Source organism: Apaloderma vittatum, unplaced genomic scaffold (genome assembly GCF_000703405.1).
Source record: "Apaloderma vittatum isolate BGI_N311 unplaced genomic scaffold, ASM70340v1 scaffold22548, whole genome shotgun sequence".
Classification (NCBI taxonomy): domain Eukaryota; kingdom Metazoa; phylum Chordata; class Aves; order Trogoniformes; family Trogonidae; genus Apaloderma; species Apaloderma vittatum.
The window spans coordinates 23,642-50,708 of NW_009732738.1; the positions used below are offsets into that span (position 1 = coordinate 23,642).

Here is a 27,067-nt window from a genome sequence, read left to right on the forward strand (position 1 = left end):
CACTGCTGGAATTAGTGGAAGGTTGACAAGCAAAGTGTACACAAATTCCACCTAGCAGCCAAGTCCTCCTTCCAAATCTATGTGTCAGACACACATGGTGAGGAGTTGCCAATGGTGCTGGTATCTGAGCAATGTACACATGGGGAACCCTGGTCTGCAAACTGCTGCAATGCTCCTTCTGAGAACTTCTTGGTGGAAACACAGTATTTGTCATAGAGCAATGATCTGCTGTCAGGAAATTCCTAGCACGAAAGTATGTTTCCTTTTGTCTAAACCAAAAGGAATTACTTTTTAAAACCAGCAGCAAGCCCTTCGTCTTCCAGTAAAACATCTGCGGCCCTTTCTGAAGAACGGACCAAGTCCACAAGGGCTGCAGACATACTTTGGTCAATCATTTTGCTTATGTAGTTTGTCTTTTGATTTTTTTTAATAGAACCAAGTGATATAAAGTGACATACCAAATGAAAGATATTTACAAAACAGTATAAAATAAGCTACCGTGGTAACATGGGTACATGTGACGTTTTCTACAGACATACTGTATTAGAGGTAGGTGAAAAAGGGGAGATGATTCTGTAACCTTCAGATATCCCAGGATCCTCCATTCACTAGTTTTTCTTCTTTTACATTATTTTATTTTATATTTTTTGCAGACACAGAGGGCTTATAACAACTTTAATGCTTAGTTTTTTGACATATTAAGATCACCCTACTATTATTTAAAGCAGTGCACATCTTCATTTGGTCCAAACAGGCAGATTCTGCCCATAATTTGAGACTGTATGTAAGTACATTGAAGCCTTTGCTTCTCTCTCTCTGGGCAGACCTAATACCAGTATGTCAAAAGTGGCTTAAGAAAGCCTCTTTTAAAGAAGATCGCAACCACAGGTTAACACTTTTTCAGCAAGCACTGTTTAAATGCTGATGGTCTCTGAGAGAGAAGACATCCCTTAGCTAATTTTCCATGCCCGTCTTTGCACTGGACAGTCCTGGTGTGCCATCCTGTGTCGCACGTTCGAGAACAAGAAAGCCACGGCCCCGTAACCCAGCGGGGTTGTGTGAGCTGTGGAGTCACTTTGCTGCTGCTGCCCCCACTGCTGGTGACAGAGTTAGTTACTTGCCCTTGCTTCTTTGGCACGAAGAAACTATAGCGAACATCCACTGGTTGAGTCGGATCAGTCGCGAGTATCTGCACGATAAGAACCTCTTTTGTGGCTGAGTGTCCCATTGCGTGCAAGAAATCATCTTTGTGACTCCAGCCGCTGTAGTTCATGACAGTCCCGTTGATGTCAATGATGGTTTCTGAAGTGGAGATCATGTATTTTCCATTGACAAGGTACTCACCGTTTTTCTTTTTCAGGGCCAGGTAAGCAGTGAACCTGCTCTGGTCCTTAGCCTTGAATTGCCGAACTTTGATGTGGGTTGCCCCTTCTGGAATTTTTACTACGTCTGTGTAGCCCTTGCTGAATGAAGAGAGGGAAAAAAACCCCACAAGTGCAGTCAGTAGCTAGCATGAAATGAGCCTCAAGTCTTACTGCAAAGCCTAATGAAGCTACTGGAACAACTCATGTTGCTTCGTTTTAGCCCATCTGGCTTTAGGTTCATCTAAGATCAGTTTAACCAGGCTCCACTGTTTGTCTATTGTTCTTTTTGTTCCCAAAGAAGTTTCTACTGCACTTATTTCATATTGCTTAATCTTTAGCTTTAGTAATGATTTGACCTGAGTCAGATACAAGAGGAATGAAAAATAACAGATAGTGTATATATTTCAGCAAAGGGTAGGAGATATGAAATATGATGCATGCTCTGCTTGCCAAGGAAAAGATAATGAGATCTGCATTGGTTACAGCTGTTTCTTGCTGTCTTTGCTATAACGATGATTAAGGAAAGCATGAGCAGAGTAACAGCTGGGTAGAGGTACCTTGGGAACATTTAAAAATAATCTTGATCACTGAGAAAAAATTTGTTTGCTTTGACATTCATAGAGACGAAGATTAATTGTCAAGTGTCTAATATGAGGTGCACTGAAATGTTTAGTTTGTACCATCATAGAGTTCTCTCGGTTGCTACTTTTCAAGTATTTTAATTCAGATTTAGAAAAAGATACTTAACTCTTCTAGTGAAGGTGACACGCATTGAAAACGTACAAGTGTGGTGGAACTCCCCACTATCTCAAGTATGCTATTTACTAATTTTACTGATATGTAGAAAGAAATCTAAAGACTATACATAGCTATAAGCTACCAGCTGGGCTTTGGAGACAAGTATTTTGATTTCTAAACTTGTGACAACACCATTCTGCAAGTACCTCATATCTGAAAAGTTTGGTGCTGAAACTTCTGGAAAAAAAGGAACGAGAAAATATGCTAAAAATATATAAAAGTAAAAGGGGTCTCCTTTGGGCTTGTTTAAAGAACACACTGCTAGTTCTGAGAATTTTTGGCTGCACAAGCAGAGACTGCACAGACTACAGATTAAACCCTTGTGCTATTCCCCTGCTATTTCCAGTAGTTATGAGACAATGACTAAAACTATTGATTTAGCACCTGAAGGAATATAGAGCAAAAAACAGGCTGTGGGGGACTCTGCTCTACAGCACTGCACAAATATTTTTATATAACAGTTGCCAAAACAAGTCTGCTAAAACATGTTATTAAAGTTACAAAATCACTTGCTCAAAAACTAAAAACAACGCTGGAGAATTCAAGTTGTCTGCACAAAGGACTGGAGCACTCCATGTGCACAAAGAAGCATGGGCAGCCTTAATTCTCCTCTTTCCCAACTTCTGATAATTTGGCTTAACAGCCTTTTAAAAAAGGTTCCTAGGAAACAAGTTTTCCAGCAGATTATGTTTTAGCTGCTTTAAAAGAAAAAGAAGTACAAACGAATGCTGTTTTGGCCATTGTCTGCAATTGGCCAATACTAGTTGCCTCTTGTACATTTAATAGCTAAGGTACAGATTGCTACAGTTTGGTTTGTAACGGACAGCAACACAGGAGCTGCTATTTTCCAGGGGAGAAAAGACAATTTTACTACAGCCACTGCACATTCATATGCAAAAAAATTACAGACAATTAAGATTTCGCTATTTTAATGAGGGGTTTATTTTTAAGTCAATTACTTTCATAAGGGAATTGTCTCAAACAATATTTCCAGTAAAAACAAATCATCACTCCAAAATTCAATCAAAATCAAATTAGAATATACTTGTTATTTACAGGCTGACTATTCCTTTCTAAATGGGGCAACTTTTTGAAAGCATTGAGGTTGAATTAAGGTTTTCTCTCTGAGCAGTCTCATTTCAGTTAAAGGAGCAAGATGGTAACTTCATAGGACAATTATAATAGTATTTCTCAATTTCCAAGTGTATCTGTGCTACAATTCTGGCCTCACTGAAATTCATGGAGTCCCTTTAACATTTTTGCTGGAGCAAAATCTCAGGCATTTTGGTATTTACAATTTGGATGGAAAGTCATTCTTTTTGGCAGAGGTGTTTTGGCATCCTTAGGTGAGTAATCATGGCTTTACCAGGAAGAAGATCAGTTATGTTTATTTTTAGAATAAATTCACTCTTGAAGCCATTTTTAACTGCTATTAATCAGTAGCTTGAAATGTATAGAAATAAAAGGTCATTTCAGGAGTCAGATTTCAACTTCTGGTAGCTTTCAATATGCTGTGTAAGAATTTGGGAGATATGAAATCGAGTCTATGTACATTTCACCAGATGGTACACTAATGCAGTCATAGTTACTGAGAAGAACTACCAACTGAAAGTTTCTAAGAGTAGATCACTACAGGAGCCCTCAGAGACCTTGGAATCTATATAAATGATAATTAAAAAGCCTCATTTTTCTATGAATCTTAAGACTTAAAAAGGGGGGAGAAACAAGATAGAAAACAGACTTATTTGGCAGTGGTATGTCAGTACAAAGCTTACTGCTGCCCTCAGTGTGGTCAGGGGAAACCCTTTTATTTTACTTGAAGTAAGTTTTATTATACTTAAAAGCTGAACTCTGACAGAAAAATGTCTTATGGATAACTGCAATAAACATTTTGACTTAAACAAAATCCATCTGGAGATCAATATTATGCCAATGGACATGAAGGGATATAGCAAATGCCATGCTTAAGCCTATGTTTACTTCTGACATCTCATCTGGTCATCTAAACTCCACACACACTCAGCAGTGTGAGAAGGTATTTTTAGGGTATAATCCCTTTTAGCTACTAAGGAAGACTTTTACAGCTGTGCTTTAATGCTGTCTGCTTCCCTCCACTAACTACACAAGGAATCTGTGTCACTAAATCAGGTGGGAAGTCCTCAGTTGTCAAAGCTTCATGAGATGGAACATGTTCTTAGCGTGCAACTCACTCACACACGTCACTTGGGAAATTCAGAGCTTCCCAGATAACCAGATTATTCTGCCCCCAACAACTTTCTGATTCACACCTCTCTTCCCTTTCTTCTCTCCCCTAGAAACCACCAGCCATCTGACAGAGCACGACTGGCAAGCAACACGGGCTGCCGTGCCTTATTCCAGGCAGACTTCCTACTGACGGGGTGCTCCCCTGTATCACTGGCACTTCATGTCAGACATGAATTGGGTACAGCGTTTTGGCAGTTTCAGGGTCGGGGTAAGAGTCTTGGCTGTAAACACCTGGGAAGTACAATAAAGCACAGGCAATGTACTTTTTTGCTCAGTCTTCATACAGAAATAAATTGCGTTTAGAGACAGAAAGCAAGCAAGCATGTAGAATCATAGAATCATGGAATCATTAAAGTTAGAAAAGACCTCTAAGATCTCCATGTCCTACTGTCAACCCAACACTACCATGACTACTAAATCATATTTTGAAGTGCCATGTCTACAAGATTTTTGAACACCTCCAGGGATGGCAACTCCACCACTTTCTAGCAGAATTAGTATTTGCACAGCAAGATACATTTAATAATACTCAAGATCAATACCTCCTTTTGGTAAAGGTTCCCATGACTTTCGTGCAGCTGGAATTGTCTCCTCCACACACCCCGCATTTGTCATACTGCAGCTTTGAACCGATGATACCATCGCAACCAGTTCGGATGCATTTTCCCCGGACGCAGACTGAATTACTGTACGGTCGACATTCAGTACCATCAGTTACCTAGGCAATCAAATGACCATTAGTTAAAACTACCATGGAAAAGATTTGCTTTTGTGAATCTGACTGGCAAAATGCAATTACGTATTTATGTCACCTACTCAGAACAGAGTGCTTATTCTGACAGGCCAGACTGAGTTTCTCTAACATTCCCAGCAAAAAAGCAGATGAAACTTAGCAAAGAGCTGAAAGCAATGACTGATAACTCCACTGTGAGACACTAAAATAACCCCGGCTTTAATGACGATCGCACAGCTTATTAATGATAACAACAGTACCGGTACTTGCAGATAGCCTTGCATTTGAGCTATCTACATCTAAATGTTGCCTTCATAACATTTAGAGGCAGGAAACTGCACGTATAAGCGTGGGAGACATTTCAGTTTGAATTGCATCTGATAGAACAAAGTCTAGATGTGACCACAAGTCACATCTATACTAATTAGCTAATTATTCTACATTAATTGGCTCCATATGAGTTACTCTGGACTCCCTTAACATAACTCAGGGTAAAACTTATTCTTCTACTTGTACTACTCTTTCTCCTCCAGAAAACCCCGGAATGACAGATGAATCTCCAGGCAGAAATCCCTTTATCCACTTCTGAAAACAAACAATTGCACAGTGCACGAAGAGGCCCATACTTTTAATGAATCCATCTACTGAGATGTGGAAAACCTTGTTTCATTTTAGAGGGCAATTCTGGTCCTAATGTATAAGCCATGGATCAAACCATTAAATCTAATCACACAGTTAAATCTTTGAATCATATGATTAACTTTTTCTCCTCTCGCAGGGAAAGATTTGTAAGATACAGGGCACTTATAAACTGGAGCATGAAATCATGGTTGGAAATGCCATTACCTTCTGAGAAAATACCACATAATAGCCAGTTCCTTTGGCTCGGCAGGTGAGCTTGCAAACGTCTCCGGGAAGTACTCCAGCATACTTGGGGACCCATTCAACAAATGTCTTGACACCCTTTGCGTCAGACTGATAGCCATTCCTTGCTTCACACTGCTCTTGTCGAAAAGATTTAGCTGTAGAATTATTCACATCATTAGAGACTATTTCAGACCATGCTGCAAATATCATTATGCCCTTCTATTATTCCAGCTTCTTTTTTATACAATTTTTAAGTTACGTCATTTCACCTCTTTACTTAGAACTGATCTTCAAGTCCTTCAACTGTGTTAGCTTGGAAATCTTATACATACTTAATAAGCATTAAAGGACTAAAGTTTGCATTACAGTTCATTTTCCAGGACTGAAGTTTCTTTTCATTCAAGTGTCCTTTCTGTATGGCGTCAGGGAGGGGATGGGGCGAAGAATTATGGTGTTGTGTTAATGACAAAAGTCTTGCCTTGGTAAATTCATTTTGGAGAAACCACAATGGACCTTTGTTGTTTCTTTTCACAGCAGACGTTCAATATTTACTGTCAATGAAGGCAGAGGCTGGAGTGTGAAGGCACAAGGGCACTTACCGTTTGCTGGGCAGGGTGTGACATTGCAGGAGCGGTAGATGGCCCTCTTGCCGGTGCAGTACCGCCCGTTGTTTCGAGGAGCTGGGTTATTGCAGTGACGATAAGCAAACTGAACTCCTCCACCACACGTACGGGAGCACTGTCCCCAAGGTCCCCAGGATCCCCAGTTACCATGGCTTGAAGCCTGAAATATATGGAACAGCAGGAGTTAAGGACGTCATCCCATCATCCAAGTGTGAACAGACATGCTGCACCTCAAAGATACTGCTTATGTTTTCCTCATCTGAAGGCGATTCCTTGGTCATCTTAATCAGGGACAACAAGTCTTAGGAGCCTTTTTTCTGCCAGGAGAGTTCATTTCTGTCTTGCATCTGCACATTGATGACATCTCATCAGGCACTGTGCAGGCAACGGCAATACTAGGCCTTGCTCAGCACAGCTGCCTTCAGCCCATTTCACGGAAGACACACATGCACCAGAAATAGAGCCCACGGCCTCACGTGCTGCTCTTTTGTTTTTTGCTATTTCTATCAATAAGGCCCCTCAAACTGGCCCCAGGGGATTCGACTCCCAGAATATGTTTATAAGGCTAATCTGTAATTAATTAAAAGCAATTATTGTGATGTATAGGTATTGCTCTGAATTACTGACAAGAGATGAAGTTGTCAGATATAGTTTGCAACTCTGCTAGAAATAATACTGCAAACAGCATGTAGAAGTATGTAATTCCATTAAAAAGGGGTACTATAAGGGCTGTAGCTTGATTTGAATGACTCTTGTAGTTTGCAAATGCCTTCACAAAGCTTGACAAATCCATACCTTTTCTGTGGGTATAATAGAAGGGGCAGGGCTACTGTCTACCCAGTAAATTTAGAAGTATCTGATCTGTGCAGTTGACAGTTCTCATGAGCGTGGGGACCCTTCAGATGCATAGTTGACAGAGAGGACTCTGTCACTGGAGATACAAACTTTTCTGCTCTAGAAATTGTATTCTGGATGAATGTCATCCACCTTTGTCTGCACTAGAGTTAGAGCCCTGGGGCCATTCAGATGAGGGCTGTAAATTAAATTTACAGATTTGATTTACCTCGCAGTTCACTGCCAACAAGTCAGGAAGCTAAGAAAAGGTCCTTGACAATTTTTCTGTATGTCCTGAGACCTGACTTACTGAATGGGCAATTCCTCTACACTGAAGGGATGCTCCTGGTTTTCCAGGAATAAAGGCTTTCATACTTCCTGAAAACTCATCGTGCTTCCTGAAATTCATCAGCGTTTTTTCCTATATCCCTCACCAGTATCACTCCAATTACATGCTAAAAAATAAGGTAGCTTTCAATCTGATTTCCATAAAGTCTCTTTCACTCCCACAAAAATCAACGCCTTGGAGTTCTAAAACTCCCTAGGGTCACAGCTGGTAACTTACTGAGTAGTATTTCTTCTTGGTTTTGTCAACACATTTTCCCTGGAGGCAGATCCTCCCTTTTCCACATGGTGTTCCCTCCACAGCAGGCAGCTTCTTAGTCAGACAAACCATCTGACCCTGGCGCACGACCGCGCACCAGAGGCGAGAGCACACGTCCATACCGGGACACACAGTGTATTCAGCTCCAAACGCCAGCTTGCATTGACGAATGGCATCGTACGTTTGTCCCGGAAGCTCCTCAGGGCCCACAATCTGCTTCCTTGGTTGGTCCAGCAAGCAGTTACCTAAAAGAGCAAAACAACCTCTTATTACTCATTTGCAGTGCTGCAAATCTGTCATTCAAGCTAAGCAGTCTGATAATGACCGCAAACCTCATTCAGAGGATGTCGATGTAAACGGAAAGGCTCTCCGAGGTGTCATCAGGTTTTGGACAAGGTCACAATACTGCAATTCTGTTCTTACCCACCAGCACACCATGTGTCGAGCTGCTTATTTCCAATCTGAGGGTGTAAAAGAGTTTTACTCAGGTCCCTTTGGCCTTTCACCCTGGTTTTCTTTATTTGAATTGACTTTGAACACATTCCACTCTATTTTCCAGTTGGAAATTCAAGGTATGATCAAGATACATGGCAAAGTAAGCTAAGTCGTCATTTGAATTTTGAGGCAGAACATCAAAAATGGTAAAGCTTCTCAAGGAATGCCAGAAAAATCACAAAAACTAGACTTGTAGCCTATGAAGCCTTAAAAAAAAAAAAGAAAAAATATCCCAGCAGATCAAAGGAAGAGCATAAGCTGCACATTAAACCTAACATTGGCAGTAAATCTGCACTGAGCTTCCCTTATAAGGAATGATATTTGGCTGCTTCTGGAATTAGTTTGAACAGGCCTATCCATTTTATGCAAAAACACATAGATAACAGAAAGAAAAGAAAAGAATAGCTTAAATATACTGAACTGCATGTATGTTTTGAGACATATTGCAGAGGTCAATATTCGTCTGGCATACCAAAAATGAGGATTCACATTTAGGTTCTAGAGGATCTACTGATAGATTTTTATTTTTACTGTTGAAAACCTCACTTGTTGACATGTAGAACTATTTATTCAGTGTAACCTCTTTTACACTTCATGAAAGGGATATGTGGCCTGGGCAAGCTTCACTTATTCTTGGCCAAAATAACTTACCACAGTTTACCTCACTTTGGAACCTACACCAGTGTTCTTCAGTTGAATCATGGTTATGAAAAAAAGGCTAGCTATAAAACCCTCACTATTTACACAAAATGGGATAGAATTTCACGTTAGGGAAGTGAATTTAAACAAATCAAATACCCTATCTCTCAACAGCTTGGGTTTTCCCTCCAGAAGACACTGCAACTGTTCTTTTTTTTCTTTGAAGACTAAGGCCAACTAGCCAAATCAGACAAAAATTCTTTGTGCATCATCACTTACTACCAAAAAACTTGCTGTCTTGTTAAATCTGCTCCATTTGTCCTTCGCTGACCCTGATTTACCCTGGCCTTATCTTTAATCTGAATTATGCTGAGTTTTTTAATGCAGACAAGGTGTGCCAATGCTAACTGATCAACTGAGTGCCATGAGATAAAGATAATTAAAAGTACCCTGGTGTTCAAAGCCTTTTGTAGTGTAAGATGTTAGACACATAGTGAGGAGTGAGGAAGCACAGATTTTCTTTTTTTTTTCTCGAGTTTCTGAAAAGCACATAATTGGCAAAAGTCATCAAAAATACACTTTGTAGAAGTAAATAACAGCAGAATTTCTCCTTCATATACCTTGTGATGAAGAAGGAAGATAGTGTTAGGGTGATGATGGGACGGCACCTACTACTACTACTCCTACTCCTACTCCTACTCCTACTCCTACTCCTACTCCTACTCCTACTCCTGCTCCTACTCCTGCTCCTACTACTACTACTACTAGTACTACTACCAGCATGTCAACTACACCACTACTGTATATATACTGCAGTTTATCAAACTGCCAAGTAGAACCATTATTTGCCATTTTGAAATATTACAATAACACTTAATTTCACCATGACAGATGCTGCTGCCCATCACTGAGATGCATCATGACTGACATGACTGGAAATGTAAATGTAGAGAAGCAAGGAAAAAAAAGTCATATCCTTGTATGTACTTGATCTGTCAATCATTTTAGTTAACACTCATTTGAATATATTTCACATGTGAATAATATGTTTCATGAGCTCACATAGCAAATATGGCATTTTTTCCCCTCCAGAACACAGGGGAACTAGATTGAAACTTCTCTTTAACTGATGCTGCTCTGAGGAAACATTGATAATTTCTATAAAACTGGGTGTTCCAGCTAATCTCACAAGATAAATTCAGAACTGAAGACAGCAAAGGCACCTAAAGATTCCCCAGAGGAAATAAAAGGAGTATTTATATTTATCCATAGTGGCAATGTCTATGTTTAGACAGGTTACAATGAAGTGTAGGTGTTTTTACCACCAGCTGGTCTAACCTCAGACTTGTAACAATCAGGAAAGATCAAGGTATGGAACTGGAGACTGGTTTGCCCTGGGCCCCCGACTGAAAGGGCAGAAGAGGCTTCAATTCACTACATTACACTGCAACATACAGGGCATGTACATACTGCTATTCCCATTTTTTTGTCTTGAGTACCAAAGAACATCTGTGTGCTCTGGAATAAAGCAACATTGTTAGCCGATGACAGTGTTAATTAAGCCATCTCATTATCTCTCCTCAACATTTTGTGTAATGTATCTTGGAAAAAAAAGAAAAGCAGAATGCAATCTGTGCAGGAAGCAGATAACCAGGATATAAATTAATTAAAAGAGAAATAGTCCTTGTTTCAGGTTGCACAGAGCACCAAGCACCCTGACCAAACACAATAAATTGCAAGCAATCATACCATAGCCTAGTGGTTGGCATGACAATAAAGGCAATTAGTATGTTAGGAGAGGGCTGGCTAAAAGCAGATGGAAATAAACATCACTGTCTTCTGGACACTAACCGAGCCTTTTCTTCCTAAATGTCAAACTGCTGTCTGGGGTCATCTCATGAGTGTAAAACAAATGGTGATGTCCTGACAATAATGTTTATAGTTCTCAGAGCGGGCCTCAGGAGACAGAGAATCAGCACCTTGATCCTCCCCAGACCTCCTGGTTGACCTTGGATGGGACATTTATATGGGGATTTATTTAGCTGACTTGAACTGTATTTAATGCTAGTGTCCACAATTCAGTCCGCTGTCAGATGTTTCACTGCTCAGGAAAATGAGTTTATGGTGTAATTCAGTACCACTAATGCAACCTATGAGATCAGTCAAACCACTGATGCCACTGATTAGACCCCTCTGCACTATGACGGGAACTGGAACAGCCAGTTTAGGAGTAGCTACCTGCATAGTATATACCCATGTTTTAGAGGACAGTTTCACCCCTCAAATTCAGAAAATAGCAACATGAGTGCTTGACAAATTGATGTTAAGAAATTAGAGAGCCAAGACTGTGATCTTTTCTGTTACAGCCGTATGTGGTGAATATCTAAATCTGTATGGGAAACTTACTTATATGGGAACTTACTTATATGGAAACTTACTTATATGGGAAACTTACTCTTTTGCAATAGAACACTGCTCACAGATCCAAATTTCTGGACTTCATTCATGTTTCGTTATGCATAAGAAGCATCAGATGAAGCACTTTATTTATTTCCTTTCACCAATGCTGCTATGCCCTGTTTGTCACAAAGCACAATTCGTAAGTGCACGCCCATTCAGACCAAAAGCCCAGTGCAAACTGCTTAGGCTGCCTATCAGAGAATGGAAGAGACTCCTCTAATTCAGCAAAATCTGGTCACAAACATCCTAAAAGAAAGCTTGGTATGTGAATATTCTTTTGTTGCAACTGTTACTTTGTCCCTTCCTTATCTACATTATGCCTGCACCACTGCTTAGAATTACGCTTGAATGGTTAAACGTTTTCTTCCTCTGCCTACCAGCACTTGAGAGAGAGAGGATTTTCTTCTGTCTATGGGAAGATTGCAGGGGAACTCTTTGAAAGCAAGGAGAGGAAAATTCCCCCTTGGGAAGGGAAACACTGCAAGTATATGACAGTACATCTGCCCCAGCTAAGGAAAAGAAATAAGCAACCCAAAAAGCAGACACATGTTTTCTCTGAAGGAAATGCAGAAATAAGGGATGTTTGCAATCCCTTATTATCATCGCAAAGAAGTCTGAAAGGCAGCGTCATGCTCTACTAGAATCGTGTGGTTTCTGGGACACTCAGCGTACATTACAAATGGGAGTTACAGAGCTATGGATTCATTCACTGGCTGGAAGAAGAAAACAAAACCACAAGTTCCCTTCCTAAAATAACACATGCCCTTTCAGCACAATAATTTGAAGAGACTGCAATTTAAATCATTGACTTCAATTTTTTACTTCGTAGATAGTGTTTGAAGATAAATATTTGATTTAAAATAAATAACTGAAAAATTATAAACTTCAACAGAAAATGAAGACTGTTACTTAGAAAAGGCGTCTAGAGTCTATCTATCAAAGAAAGATATTTGAAATCACACCAAGAGCATCAGTAATAAAACGAATTCCCAGAGGACTTGGGGGCTGGTTAGCTCAGTCGGTTGGAGTGTGGTGCTGATAACAGAAAGGTCACGGGTTTGATCCGCGTTCCGTCCCCATGTGTTGCCTGATCTAGATGAGAGGCGTCCCTGCCCATGACAGGGAGGTTGGATAAAATGATCTCTAAGGTCCCTTCCAGCCTAGGATCATTCTGTGATTCTATGACTATAGACCTCTGTGACAAGAGGGTCAAGTCTTCTGTGAATTATTACATCACATCGATAACTCTTTGATGCTACACGCCTGAGTGATGACTACTCATGAGTATTAGAAAGGACAATGTATCATAACCCACCCATTAACAGAATGACAGATCCTAACGCCTTTACATGCAGCAAAGAATATGTGACTTTGTGAAAAGTGTTAGCAGCTGAGGACTGCCAAGCTTCTCCTACAGAAAGTCATCACTCATGATGAACATGGAGACTACAAGGCAGATCTGAAGGATGTGAAGCTCCTAGCTACTTTTACTGAAAAAAGAAAAAGCAGAGTTATGTTCTTAGATCTGTAGGATTCATTATTACAGCCACCTTTTAACTTCCACACTGAGACTGAGACCAGCTCGTGGGTAAGGGTCCAAATTTCAAGCCAAAAGTGAGGCAGGTGGAAAAAAAGTGCTCTCCTTGCTTTCTTTATTACAGGGAAAGTATCTAGCTGTATGCCTAGTAAAGACAAAAAGTCAGGTCACACACAAAAAATGTAAAATAAATGAGGATAACCTTTCTACTTGCCAGCAGCAGGAAAGGAACAGAAGAGGCTCTCTAAGAAGGCACTTGTGGATGGTGAGGGAATGGGTCCCTTTTTATTACTCCAGCAAACTGTACTGTACCTCAGTAACCAAACTCAAAATGGAAAGTTCTGTTCATATATGGAAGCTAACATGGTAATATTAAGTCAATGCCAGAGCAATATGGATCATAAAACAAGACAGTACAGATTAATGGATCTAATAAAAGTGAGAGAAAAAATGAAGTTATTCTCCAATGGAGGAAAACTGGGGAAAATATTTCGGAGAGCACTGAAATTAGCTGACAAAAATATTTAAAAGCAAAAAAACCTCAACATTCAGCAGACATACCATACTTTTTATCCATAAGTATTTCAGTTACCATAACAACTTGATCCATTCACTCAGTTATGTCATTTTTATCTCAGCATTTTGGAATTTGAATGGTTTGTTTAAGAACTGCAGTTGCTTTGGGAGTACAGTGAAGACTTTAAAATTCATTAAAGAGTGAAGACTATGCTTTTTTATTTCTACTTTTGGAAAATGAGAAACTTTTGCATTTACTCTCCAAAGAGTAAATGACATATTTAACAAATATTAGTTACATGACTTGGAAAGCAAGCTCCTGAGGCAGAAGTAATCTTTTACCATGTACAGCACAGGAGGCTTAATTCTTGCTAATAGCCCCTCTACATAAACATACTAAGTACAATGGCAATAATTAAAATAACATTATAGACATAATAAATGTCATTAATGGTAACAAGAGCACATACACTGCTCATATCTGTAACCTCACGTTAAGTAGACCATATCACCTATTTAAATTTCCATGAGGAAAATGCCATTCCCTTGTGTCCTCTGTTTAAAGTACTCTCTGAGCTCACAACTGTGGCATTTGGGAAGACAGGACTAATTCCACGCTTTTAAAAAAACCCCTCCATCTTCCAGACCAAATTATTGCCAACACGCACTCTGTCAACTCTTTCTTTTCTCTTGTGTATGAACCACCCAAAGGGAGGGTGAGACTCTGCCAGCCTTTTAGACCTTTGCCCTGTTTTGCAAGCACTTCCAAGACAGTCCTGAAGATGAGCAAGAAATAAACAAGCTGGTATAAAATGTTCTTATAAAAAAACTAGATCACAGTAAAAATTAACACGTAGCTGACACAAGGTGTGATAATACATACCATGACCATCATCAAAAAATTCTGTTATAGTTGCTGAAGTGCACTTGGACCAGGGTTTTGAAGCGTCGATGCTAGTCAGAATGGAGGACATCAGGCGTTTATCTTCCATGGAGCCAAAGTTCTCCTCACAAAATTTGGAGTCATCATGAGAAAGCCCAAGCAAGTGCCCTACAGAAATGTAACAAATAAATAAAACGATAAGACTACCCGTAACAGAGTTTACCAGCTGGAGCTCACAGTTAAAGTAAAATGAAATGTATAATTCATTCCTGAAGTTTCAACAGCAGCCCAAAGCAGGTCACTTGAAATGCGGCATCTCTCCCTGAAGAAAAATATATGTGAAAGTTTTCACAATCACATATAGCAAGGAAGTAATGCTGTCAGCTGACGTGTCATTGAACTGTGCTAACTGAAACCTGATGAAGACTAAAATGAACTGTGTTCATTTACATGAGCCAACAATTTAATTCTTACTGTTTTCCAAATAATCTCCTGCAAGAAAGATTAATACTTCACTCTGTAAAGATGTTCTGCAACTGTTCTACAATATCTTTCTAAATGGACAAAAAAGATAGTATTTATGACGCAACTAAACAAACTGTATATAAATTCTTAAAGTGCACTCCTGGCTGAAGTGTGAGTATCCTCTGCAATGCATCAGACAATCTGAATAACGTTTTCAAATAGTCTCTTTCATGTAGACAGTCTTGTTTTGTGCGAGGGTGTGGTTAGGGTTTTAATCTTGCTGGAGCTGTTTTAAGTGCAACAGCAACGTTCTTCTGTAGATCAGCAATCCCCTTCTTCTCTAGTCTCTGGGCAACAATAATAGATTGCAGGCAACACACTTTGTTCCTTGTGTAAACATCAGGTTTAACTTTAATTTCCACACCCACACTGGATTATTTCACAGCCAGTTTACTCTCCAAGAGGTAGAAGACTGAATGCGAACCAAAGCTGTAGGGAGCTCAAGCCTGAACTTTACACTCATCGCCTTCAACCTAGGCCAGGAGATGATTAATCACACATCCAGGGCTACATCAAGAGTGTGTAAATGATGAGGACAAACCACCCATCCAAGCTACTGCAGAGAACTAAACCTGGTGCCCTCAAATAGCACTTGTTATTCTGCAATAACTAAAAGCCGTATCATCAGCTTCACATTTTGATGTAGGTGCTGTAGACTTGCTGTAGGGTGACACAAGTAAGGACGCTGATGGCAGGACATCATATTCTGATATCCATAGTAATAGGCATGACAACAGTAATAATGATAACAATACCTACAGTGAAGGCTGGAAAAGAAGAAAATCAGTAAATTATACCTGTTTGCCTTATACAAACTTGCTGTTATATTGTCTTGATCTGCTTTGGGGGAGAAGATAAGAGGAAAAAGATGGAAGCAGCACTCACCATGGAGCTGTATCTGAAATTAGGGAAGTAACTATGTGACCAGAAGTCTGTGTTAAGGCTGCAGGAGATCAGAAGTCAGGGGTTTTGTCCTGTGAGAGCAGCTAAGGTATCATGTGGCAGCCTCACTCACATGCTGGGTTGCTGACCTAAGGATGGAGCTACAGGAAGAGTGACAAGAGGACCTTGATCTATCAGTTTTAGTTGTATCAAGGATGACTGAGAACAGCCTGTCTGTCTTCTGCGGCTGCTGAATCCTCAGTGGAAGGCAGGTGGGAAGGAGAATGAAGTGGGCATTTCTCTTTTTTTCTCTCTTCCCAATGTGCAGACATTTACCAACATCATTCAACATAATTCAAAAAGCTACTTTTTGAATAAAAGGCCCTGTAGTATTATAAATGTTACTAAGAATTCATTCATGGAACCTCAGTTAACACTGGTAAGAGTTAATGCTCCTTTCCCTGTTAGTACTGTTGCTACTCGCTATTGCAATGCTGTATCACAAGTACCTTACTGTAAAAACATAATGAAACAAACTTTATTACTGAAGGCATCTAATTACTGCTGTGCTTTACATGCAAGATTTGAGCTTATGTTTTTCTGATAGATAAAACCACTTTCCTTTGGCAATACTTATTATACATGGGCCAGATAATGCTATTTTTATTCTGCACTGAGACATGGCTGAATATCAGTAGGTACAGGTCAAGTTTCAGTCTGATACAGGACTATATAAATACTTGTTCTGAAGAGACGACATCTTTGTTTATTTAAGCCAAATGCTGGTGTTGAGCAAAACAATTCACTAGTAAGGTTATTACTGCAAATGCACTCCCCTGACAGAGTAACCAAATAATCAGTGTATTGCTTATAACCTACAGAGCAAATTCCATGGCAGCATCGCAGGCTCAGCGCTTGATGGGTCGGCAGCTACTGTGCCAATGAGGACTACCTCTGACTTTGCCAAAGTCCTAAACACCGACAATGAGCGCCTTCGGGAAACAAAAAGACAATGTTATTTTTGGCTGCGGTGTTATCGTTTCTACACCGTGTTATCGTTAAGCTTGTACTCATGCCAGCGCACTGAATGGCACCAGGTCACACCTCGCGTCTGAAAACCACAAGCAGAGCTGACAGGTTAATGAACCTCAACACATGCCTAGTAGTAATTTAACCAGAAGCTTTTTCTGCTGACGTTAAATAATTCCTTGCAGTGCGTTCCACCAGTGTTCTGCTAACTTAAGCATCTACTAGAGAGGGCTTTAAGTCTATCCTCTAGCTTTTTTTGATGGACCCCTCAATACACAGCACATCTTCCCATTTAAATCAGTGCTGTGCACTCTGCATTGCAGAGCTGGTCAGGGGTTTTAGGCAGTTTCTTGTATTTTACTTGAAACCATGTGCTTAAGTATGCATATATTACCAACCAATTAAACAGAAATATTTGCAAAAAATTAGCCCAGAGAGCAAGAAAACACCATGCTGGCTAGCCTACGCCTCAGTATAACAGTCTTCTCTGAGACAAGTTTTATGCTTAAAGGCTGCCTGGTTTTTTATTTAATGTCCCAAGACTGCTCACAGTTGCAACACTGCAAGAAATTACTACACCGTAGCATGCTTGTGAAATAAAGTAATGAGGTTCTGTCAGTGGAAAAGCATTTTCATTTCTAAGTCACTGGATTTGGTACTAAAGAGCTCTGGGTGAATAACGAAAGCCGGAGAATTGTTCTAACATAACATCACACAGCTCACAATGCATGTTCAGTGCAGGATACGAATAACAGTTGGGTGCAAACCAGCAATTTGAGAACTTATTTTTTTCAGAATGCTCAACATTTTACAGCACCATTCAGAACTACCGAAAACTGTGATATGAAGGATTCAGTCCTGGGAGCAGAATTCAAGATTCTTAACCTTAACACCCTCTGATACTGCTTTGCAATGCTCCATCCATTTAAGATACAATGTTGCTCTCTATGCAAGTCTCTTTCTTGTACTTCACCTTTCATAACTTGATTCATCTCACATGACAGACATCTCACAAGAGCACACAGTGAAAGACTTTAATACAGTGCAGATACGCATAGGCTCTGTTAATGCTGATGCTTCTGAACGTGTAACCTGGACACATGAGAAAGTTTGAAGCCAAATTTCAAGCTCTACACTTTGAGCAAAGGGACTGAAATTTTTTTCCATAAAACGTTTGCAAATTAGTCTCCCTCTTAGAAATGGCTGGATAGTCTCTGTGGAGAAGTTCAGAGTAAATAAATAAAATTAAATGCTTCTCAGGCCACTATTCAGCGCAGAACATCTCATCACAAATGCTTTGGCAAAAGCACAGAAAAGCGAAACAGGGTCATCTGCTGCAAAGTGTCAAGCTACTGGCTTCATGTTTAATTACAGTGCTGCATAACTTTTATATTTCTGTACAGTGATAAATGGGGTTAACTGAGGACACACCTCATTAACAGCACCCATTCTATCATATTAAATCAGGCCACTGTTCCAATGCATGACAAGAACTAAGTCACTTACTTGGCAGCTTTTTGAGGAGAACCTTCCCAAGGTATTTGTGAATCTCTCTTGTTATTTTTCAAATATTTCACAAAGAATTTTAAAAAATCACAACAAGGAGAGAGAGAGCAAGTAGTGAATAGTTTCCAAAATTCTAATTGTCAGCAATTGAGCTTCTAAAGTAGTCACCGGTGGCATTAATGAGAATAATAAGTGTTTATAGCATTAAATATATGGATTCCAGCTCTCCATATTGATTTGTCAGTCATACCAATTCACCACTTAACTTTGTACACATGCTTACAAACACTGTCAATGCAATTTTCAAAGAATTTATGGAACTAAAACTCCTAATTCTCATCACAACTTAAACCTCTCTCCATTCCAACTTAACCTTTAAGGCATTCTGTCCAGACTTAGATTAAAGCATATGACAAACTTCCAATTACTCTTAAAACTGTTTTTGCTTTTCATTAAAAAAAATAAAAATTCAAAATACCACAGCGATCTGTAATCCCTAAATAATGCCTAGCTAAGGTGCACTCTTTTTAGCACAGAAGTGAGAACTACAAAGTACTTCTATACCTGTGCCCTCCATCCTTTTGGACATAAGAATTAGGAAAGTGATGCTTGCTACTCAAAAAGTCTCCTCCACCTCTCAAATGCATGAAACATGAGAATGCATGAGAGGAGACCTTATTGCCCTCTACAACTACCTAAAAGGAGGCTGTAGTGAGGCTGGTGCTGGTCTCTTCTCTCTAATTACTAATGACAGGACAAGGGGAAATGGCCTCAAGTTGCGTCAAGGTAAGTTTAGATTGGATATTCGGAGGAAGTTCTTTACTGAACGAGTGGTGAGGCACTGGAACAGGCTGCCCAGGGAGGTGGTGGAGTCACCAACCCTGGAGGTGTTTAAAAAAAAAAGTAGATCTAGCACTTGAGGCTATGGTGTAGTGGTTAGGTATGCTGGGATGAAGGTTGGACTAGATGATCTTCAGAGGTCCCTTCCAACCCCTAACATTCTGTGATTCTGTGATTCTGTGATTATCACATATTGCTCATGACATTAAGGCGGTTTCTGGTGTTTAGTGGTGGGCTGCTTTCTTTCATAAGAACCAAAGTGAAATGGTTACAGGTGATCCTTCAAGTGATCCTGTACACCAGCATAATTCTGGAGAAAGCTTTGGGCAAAAGCGAAGACTTGAGGAATGTGCATGTTACGAAGAAGGCTTTTAAAAACTATTTTAGCACCAGTTTTGTACTACTATGAACTTCAAACAAGGCTATTGGATAAAGAAAAAAAAAGAAGGCTCCCAGCAGCTGTGTAAAATGATGACTGATTGAGAATGGATTAGTAGATCATCTGATGTTTTCTACTTAATGAAGCATCTTATTGGTGTTGACAGTTCCTACTGAGTGAAAATGACATAATATAATTTTACCAGCAGGATGGTGTTTAGTTAAGTTATGCTGCAGGAATGCACAAAAATGGTAAAAGAAACAGATGGTGAGGAGGCAGGGTTTACCCTCATGCAAGCGAAGAGCAGCTAGCCTTCTTGTAAACTGGTTCTTTCCCAAACAGCAAAACAACCAATCACCAAAATGAAGAGACAGCCTTGCCTCACACCCTTCCTTCTCCCCTTGAGGAGAAAGGTTTGACTACACCAGTAGACTGCTGAGAGCAGTACGAAAACAACCTCCAGACTTTGGACCATAGTATATCTTGGAACATCATCTGCAAGGGGCTCTGGGCACAGCTGTCTGTCTAGATCCTGAAGCAAGAAACGAAGGCGTCAACAGAGGTCATCAGTCCCCCGATCACTGTTCAACTACAGGGTCTGCGTTCCTGATGGTGTACCCCATGCTGCACAAGCTTTCCTACCCAAAAACTACTGAAGGCCCACACGTCACAGCCCGACAAGACAAAAGGACACAATACGCCCAATGGATTCAAAACCAACAAGGCATATATTCCTAATATAAGGTGAGAATATGCTAAAGCACCTAAGTCAGCCAAAATTTATATTCTCTCTAAACATCAAGACACAAAGAGCTCTGCAGGTAAACCATGAGCGCATGAGAGATATGTTGGCTGTGTGGTGAAGTACATTGCATTGAAGTTTTTTTCTTCCCAGGAGTGCTAGAAAGCAAACCAGAAGTTTCAGTGTTTCTGAATTTTCTTAAAATACATTGCCAGACTATCTGTAAAGGTTCTCTGTATGAACAGCACATAAAAAATAATCTCCTTTACTTTCCACTGGTATCTCAAACACAGAGAGCATCCCCAATGTACAGTGCCCCCAAAGCACAGCAAGTAAAACCCATTTCTGCTAAAACACAATTTGTAGTGGCTTTTCTGGAAAAAAAAAATCAACAACACAGATTTCTAGTGCTTGAACTGAACAGTAAAGTGCAGCTCTTGCACTGAACTTGACCACAGGACACATGCAAAGTGACACAGCCCGCTAAAAAATGCTGCAGGCATTGACATTTGCTTTCTTAGAAAAGCTCAGCCCTGATGAAGCATGTGTTTTTCAGTGAGGTCATCCCTTTCACCTCATTTTCAGTGGGGATGACTGGGGTACAAAAGAAGGTCAAATGATTTGCCCAAGGTTACCCAGAGTCACTGGCTCTCACGGGAGGAAGCTCCTGGCTCAACATTCCTTGGTCTAATCACCAGCCCATACCTTCTGCGTGAGCCTCTCACTTTCTCCATTGCTAACAAAGATTGCATGTGGTAACTCTTTCTAAACAAAACTGTTTCTTTCTGCATAAACTATTTTTCTAACTTGTGTGAGTTCTTGACTCCTCTTTAAGACATGCATGTTGATATCACCCAGAAAACCTCTTGAAGTCATGGGAATTTTGCATAAATGATGGACCTAAGCAATAACGACTAAGAAAGTTGGGTTTTTTTTTAAAAAAACAGAAGTGGTTTGAACTACACAAGCTTACAAAAAACATGCATAGAATACAAAACTGGCTATCCCTCTTTCTTCATGCTCAAACTTTCCTTCCTATTTTCTTTCCTTTGACTGCTATCTATCAGTTATGAAAGAAAATACAAAAAAAGAAAAAAATCAGCCTCTCTTTCAAATCTCCAGCTCAAAGGCATTTTTCAAGATTTCTGGCTTAAAAGGGTTCTTCAGACTGAATGAAACAATAGTCTGAAGTACAACTTCTTTTCAGGAGCAGACATAAAAAAAAGCCACAATCAGACATTCATACACCAGTCCTGCAGACTTTACACAAAACAAACTTCTGCTGAAAGTGCTTGTTGTAACAGACTTCTGTGGGAGATCACAGATACATCACTCCCGTCAGACAGACAATTTGCAGGCGCGATTCTGTCCAGGCAATGTGGACTGGGCAATTAAAAACTACTATGTTCACACAGACTCAAATAATCATTGGAGGTCCACACTGCACCTATATGTAGAAGATAAATACTAATTTTAATGAAAAAGTGGGAGATGGTGACACCCATTTCACGTCTGTCCAACACAGTAACTCGCAAAGAATATAATTCATGGCAGCTCATGTTAAACGAATAAACTCTGGGAGAATAGACAGTGCAAGAATATAAAAAGCACATTGCCTGCTGCCTGTTTACTGGGTAATTCTGCCTTCCTCTCTGTACCTTAAGTACTTTCCACACCTAAAGTACTTTCCACACAAAAGCTACATGATCATATGGGCAGTATGTACCTTCTAAGGAGGAAAGTAATCCAAGGAGGAAAGTAAGCATTGCGAGCAGGTCAAGGGAGGTGAAGTGTTGCGAGCAGGTCAAGGGAGCTGATTCTCCCCATCTACTCCGCTCTTGTAAGGCCCCACCTGGAGTACTGCATCCAGTTCTGCACCCCCATTACAAGAAAGATCTAGATGTGCTGGAACGTGTCCAAAGAAGGGCCACGAGGATGATCAGAGGGCTGGAGAACCTCCCCTATGAAGACAGACTGAGACAGTTGGAGCTGTTCAGTCTGAAGAAGAGAAGGCTCCGAGGAGACCTTATTGTGGCCTTCCAGTATCTTAAGGGGGCCTACAGGAAATCTGGTGAGGGACTTTTTAGGCTGTCAGGTAGTGATAGGACTAGAGGGAATGGAGTAAAGCTAGAAACAGGTAGATTCCGATTAGACATTAGGAAGAAGTTCTTCCCCATGAGGGTGGTGAGACACTGGCACAGGTTGCCCAGAGAGGTGGTGGAAGCCCCATCCCTGGAAGGTTTTAAAAACTTCCAGGCTGGATGCAACTCTGAGCAACCCAATCTAGTGGGTGATGTCCCTGCCCATGGCAGGGGGGTTGGAACTAGATGATCTTTCAGGTCCCTTCCAGCCCGGACAGTTCTATGATTCTGTGGCTCTATGATGCTATACTTTCCCTTCCAACATGGAAGACTGGGGGTTCAGGCACACATAGCTGAAGCGGGCTTCTTTTAGAATCACAGAATCATAGAATCATTTAGGTCGGAAAAGATCATTAAGTCAAACCTAACACTGCTAAGTCCACTGCTAAACCACGTCCCTAAAACAATTTTGATAATGATTGTTCTGAAATATTAGGCAAAACACAGCTTCACTCACAGTTCCATTACAGTTGTGGAGATACTGATATTTCACTCTATATATGTGGCTTTAAGCTAAGCTGCTTCAGGATCCATTGCACCTTTTCAAAGCATAGCGCTTGTTTAATCTAATTTTTTATGAGGTTAAATGTGCAAAAAGATCAGCACAACTCCAGAAAAACTGAAAACTTGGGCAATGTTAGTCCCATGTCTCAGTCACTTCCTGAAGTCTCTGGTTGAGAACTTGGCCCTCAATCTCCTCACTGCTCTTTAAGAATGGATTTACAGACGTTAAGAAGGCAAAGATCTCCAACCTACTCATGCTTAAAAGCACCTGGCATTTAAAGAAAAGCTCAGGCATATTCAGAACTTGAAGATTCCATTTTTCTACATCGTATTATTGATCTCTCCATTCCACGTTGCCACCCTTCCAGACAAACTGTCTCAGCTTCATTAAAAAAGTTTTAAGCACCACATGTGCTGCAGGTGGAACAATTATACACTACATATAACATTATAAATTAATCAAAATATTGTTTGGCAAGCTAGGAATTTTTACTAAAAATTTTAACCAGCAACCTTCTGTACAGCTGTTGCTTGTTTTTTTAAGCATCAGTTAATTTTTATGCTCCACTCTTCACCTCTTGTGAAGGCTCAGCTTTGACTGCCCATCTTTTCTTTTAACAAACGAGGATATGTTCATGAAGGCTTAATTCAAGAGTTTTGGGAAGTAGAAGTTTAGACAGAACTTTGAAAAAGGTTCAAAGAAAAGTAATCAAGCAATTTTCCTGATGTGTGTCATCAGAGAAGACTTGGATGAGTGTACTCTCTCTCTTCTTTGTTGTTTTAAGAAAGCAAATATGCCTAATTATGATTACCTGGATATTTGCCTAAACTTCGTCTGTCATGATGGAAACATAATATCAAAGTCGGACAACCTTCACCATTTTTTTCATGTGCCTATGAGATTCTGCGCCCTTGGCAATGTATCCTCCTTGAAATGAAAGGCTACAGAAGATTTGTACCTGTCAGGTCTGAAGTCTGTCTTTATCTGCTTTATCTTGACAGCCTTGAAATCAAAGTGCTGCATAGTCGGCAGTGGAAAAGAAAAGACAACTGTGTTTAGTTACTTCTGAGTGTATGCAAAATGAGCACATGTGGCAAAACACGCGATGAGAGTATTTTTGACTTTTTCATGGACCTCAGAAACGAGGCTACCATTTAAATATACACATCTTTCTTGGCTTCATTTTTATCTGAAGGGTCAGGATCACAGAGTTTGCTATAAAGGTTACATAGGTCAGATGTGGTAGACGTGGCCCTCTTTCTACAGAGGCCTACAACTCACCGACAGGATCAGCCTCTGAATAAACACTTCCAATCCACTTAGAATTCAGAAAAATGGTATTCTGATGTATTTCAGGGAACCACCTGAGTAGGGATCCCAGGAGTGGTATCTCACTTCCAAAATGACTCCTTTACATAAAATTATGCTCTTTAATAAGGCCCTACACTTTGCTGACAACGCTTAGGATATTTTTGTCCCCAGTGGTGGCAGATGCCACACGATGATGGCATGCTGAAAAAGATTCAGTATAAACATGTTATTTTCTAGTTTTAGTTTCTGTATAGTTCCTTGATTTTACGTGTTACACAGTATAGCTGCAGAGAGAGTTGCGTTAATTTCACATAACCATAGAGAACGAGGTTGGGAGGAGACCTTGAAAATCCAGCTTGGGATCCTTCTGCCCCAGGGTAGGCTCAGCATCCCCTAAGTCACAGCTTTTTTATCCAGCCAGCTCCTGTGAACCTCCAGAACAGAGATTTCACAGCCTCTCCAAGCAATTCATTCCTGCCCTTTACTGTCCTTCTGGTTAGATGATATTGGCAAATGCTAAAAGTAAATCTTCCTCACTGTAATTTAAGGCCATTACCCCTTGTGCTGTCCCAGGTGGACATGGAGAATGATTTATTATGTAAATTTTCACAATGATTTAATAAATGTATTTGAAGACTGCTTTTATGCCTCCCTTTAGCTTTCCTTCTCTAAAGTCACATGTAAAAGATAAAAGAAAACTAATGAACAGAGGTTTAATTAGTTCCATGTAGCAATTTTAAAGCTATATCCTAAAAATAAAATACTTGGAAAGAACATCAGTAAACCATATTACTCAGGAGGATAGAAGGAGTAATAGCATCCCAGCATGGTTGCGTAACAGAGAAATAGGAACTTGCAAAAGGTCAAATGAACATTACCACTGAGCAAAAAGGCAGAGCTTTTTCTGCATCTCCTCTTAAAGAAGAAAAAGAACAAAGAAAAGTATTCCAAGATTGATGGAAAGAATAAAGATGCATATAATTTATTAGAGGCATGTAACTCTCACTGAACTAAACTGGAACTTTGCCTTCTTAAAGACTGCAAGAGGGATGCTTTTGTACTTAAGGACTAGATTGAAACTCAAGAGACAAGTTTAATCCTTGGCTTTCCTTGAGGCTTCCTTTGTGATTCTGGGAAATTACCTATCAACAAAAGGAGCAGTAGCTCCGCTTACCTTCTCTTAAACTCTTATGATTTTGTTTTTGTAGATGACAAACCCTTTAGGATGGTGGGCTGTCTGTACCGACATGTGCAAGACTCTGGGCATAGAAGTCAAAGACAGCAGAAACTTCTGACCGTGAGCACATCACAAAATGCAACATCAGGCTACTAAACAAGTAATTGTCATGTATTGGATATATCTCATCACAAGAGATGTTAAATTTAACTTCAAATTGATCGATTGTGTCTGTTGGCAATGTTGCATCATCCTTATCTTCGTGGGATGCACAGCCTGGCTTATAATTCAGCACTGTAGTATTAGAATGAGAATCTAGCTATTTTTGTTTCCGATGGTTATTTAAAGTAGAGAAGCAATATGCTAGTGCTGATCTATGAAACACAGTAAATAAATGCCTCTGTGAATCAGGGGAGTGAAGGAAATAAGGAAACTTTTCTTTTTACAAAGACTGTGCCCAAGATAGCTCAGACATCCCTGCAAAGCTATGGAGGCATAGCTGAAGCCGTCACAAAAGACGTCCAAAGGACATAACATGGAGTTGAACTGATTATTTCAGGCAAGAATCCAGAAGACTATTTTTGTGACGGCAAAGCTACTGCTGTCCAACCCGATAGCAGTATGCTCCCTGCTAGACAAAAACCATATATGGGTTTACCATGAGTGGTTGGATGTCTTGACAGGCTATGATTTAAAAACAACATTTATGCTTTTAGCACTGCTTCCCTTTATTTGAAAGAGAAACTGGATTTTTCTACGTTTGACACTGGAGACAAATGATTCCTGATTTTCTACATATAAGTAGGACAAGTCTGAGGCTCTACCTCATCAATATTTATATATGAATCTCCTCCTCTTATTGTCAGCTAATTGGTTGTACTAAGAATTTGGTAGCATCTATTTCTTTCTGTGCTCTTGTTTACAGCTCTTTGGAGATTTTGCCTTTTATTGTTGCTCATTCACACCCTCCCCCTCAGAAATCACTGGTCAAAATGCATCCATTTTACCTGAAACAAATAAAATAAACACGTAACAAATGATGTAGTAGACACCCTGGCAACAGAAGTGGCAGGCTTATTCTGTAGCAGGCTGCTTTTTGGCTCCTTATGCACAAATCCAACCTGAGCCCCTGGGCTGTGCGTCGCCCTGTTTGGTTGAGCTGCAGTTGCATTTACTTTGGTTGCCTTCCAGAGAAAGAATATGATCCTCAAAAATGCTCTTGGATCCTTCAGAGAGGAAACAAGAGCATTCAGATCCTTTTGGAAGTCAAAGTAAGGACACGCAGCCATTCTCCCACTGAAGTTAATGTTAATGATGCTGCATCTGCTGCCCATGCACACGTGGCGGAGTTATTTAAAAGAACTGCGTATGGTGGCTGATTGACTTAGCGGCTCACCTTGCTCTTCCTGCTG

The 27,067-nt window shown here is 40.1% G+C and overlaps 1 protein-coding gene across 1 annotated transcript in view; it reads right to left on the reverse strand.

Moving 5' to 3' along the window:
* Positions 1-889: 889 nt before the first annotated feature.
* Positions 890-27,067, reverse strand: part of ADAMTS5 (ADAM metallopeptidase with thrombospondin type 1 motif, 5) — a gene marked incomplete at its 5' end in the record, with an annotated part of 29,461 nt that continues 3,283 nt past the window's right edge. The window contains 6 exons of the mRNA XM_009875641.1: positions 890-1,463; positions 4,970-5,145; positions 6,007-6,182; positions 6,627-6,810; positions 8,050-8,333; positions 14,619-14,786. Of these exons, the coding sequence (XP_009873943.1) occupies positions 890-1,463; positions 4,970-5,145; positions 6,007-6,182; positions 6,627-6,810; positions 8,050-8,333; positions 14,619-14,786 (1,562 nt within the window). The remainder of the gene's footprint in view (positions 1,464-4,969; positions 5,146-6,006; positions 6,183-6,626; positions 6,811-8,049; positions 8,334-14,618; positions 14,787-27,067) is intronic.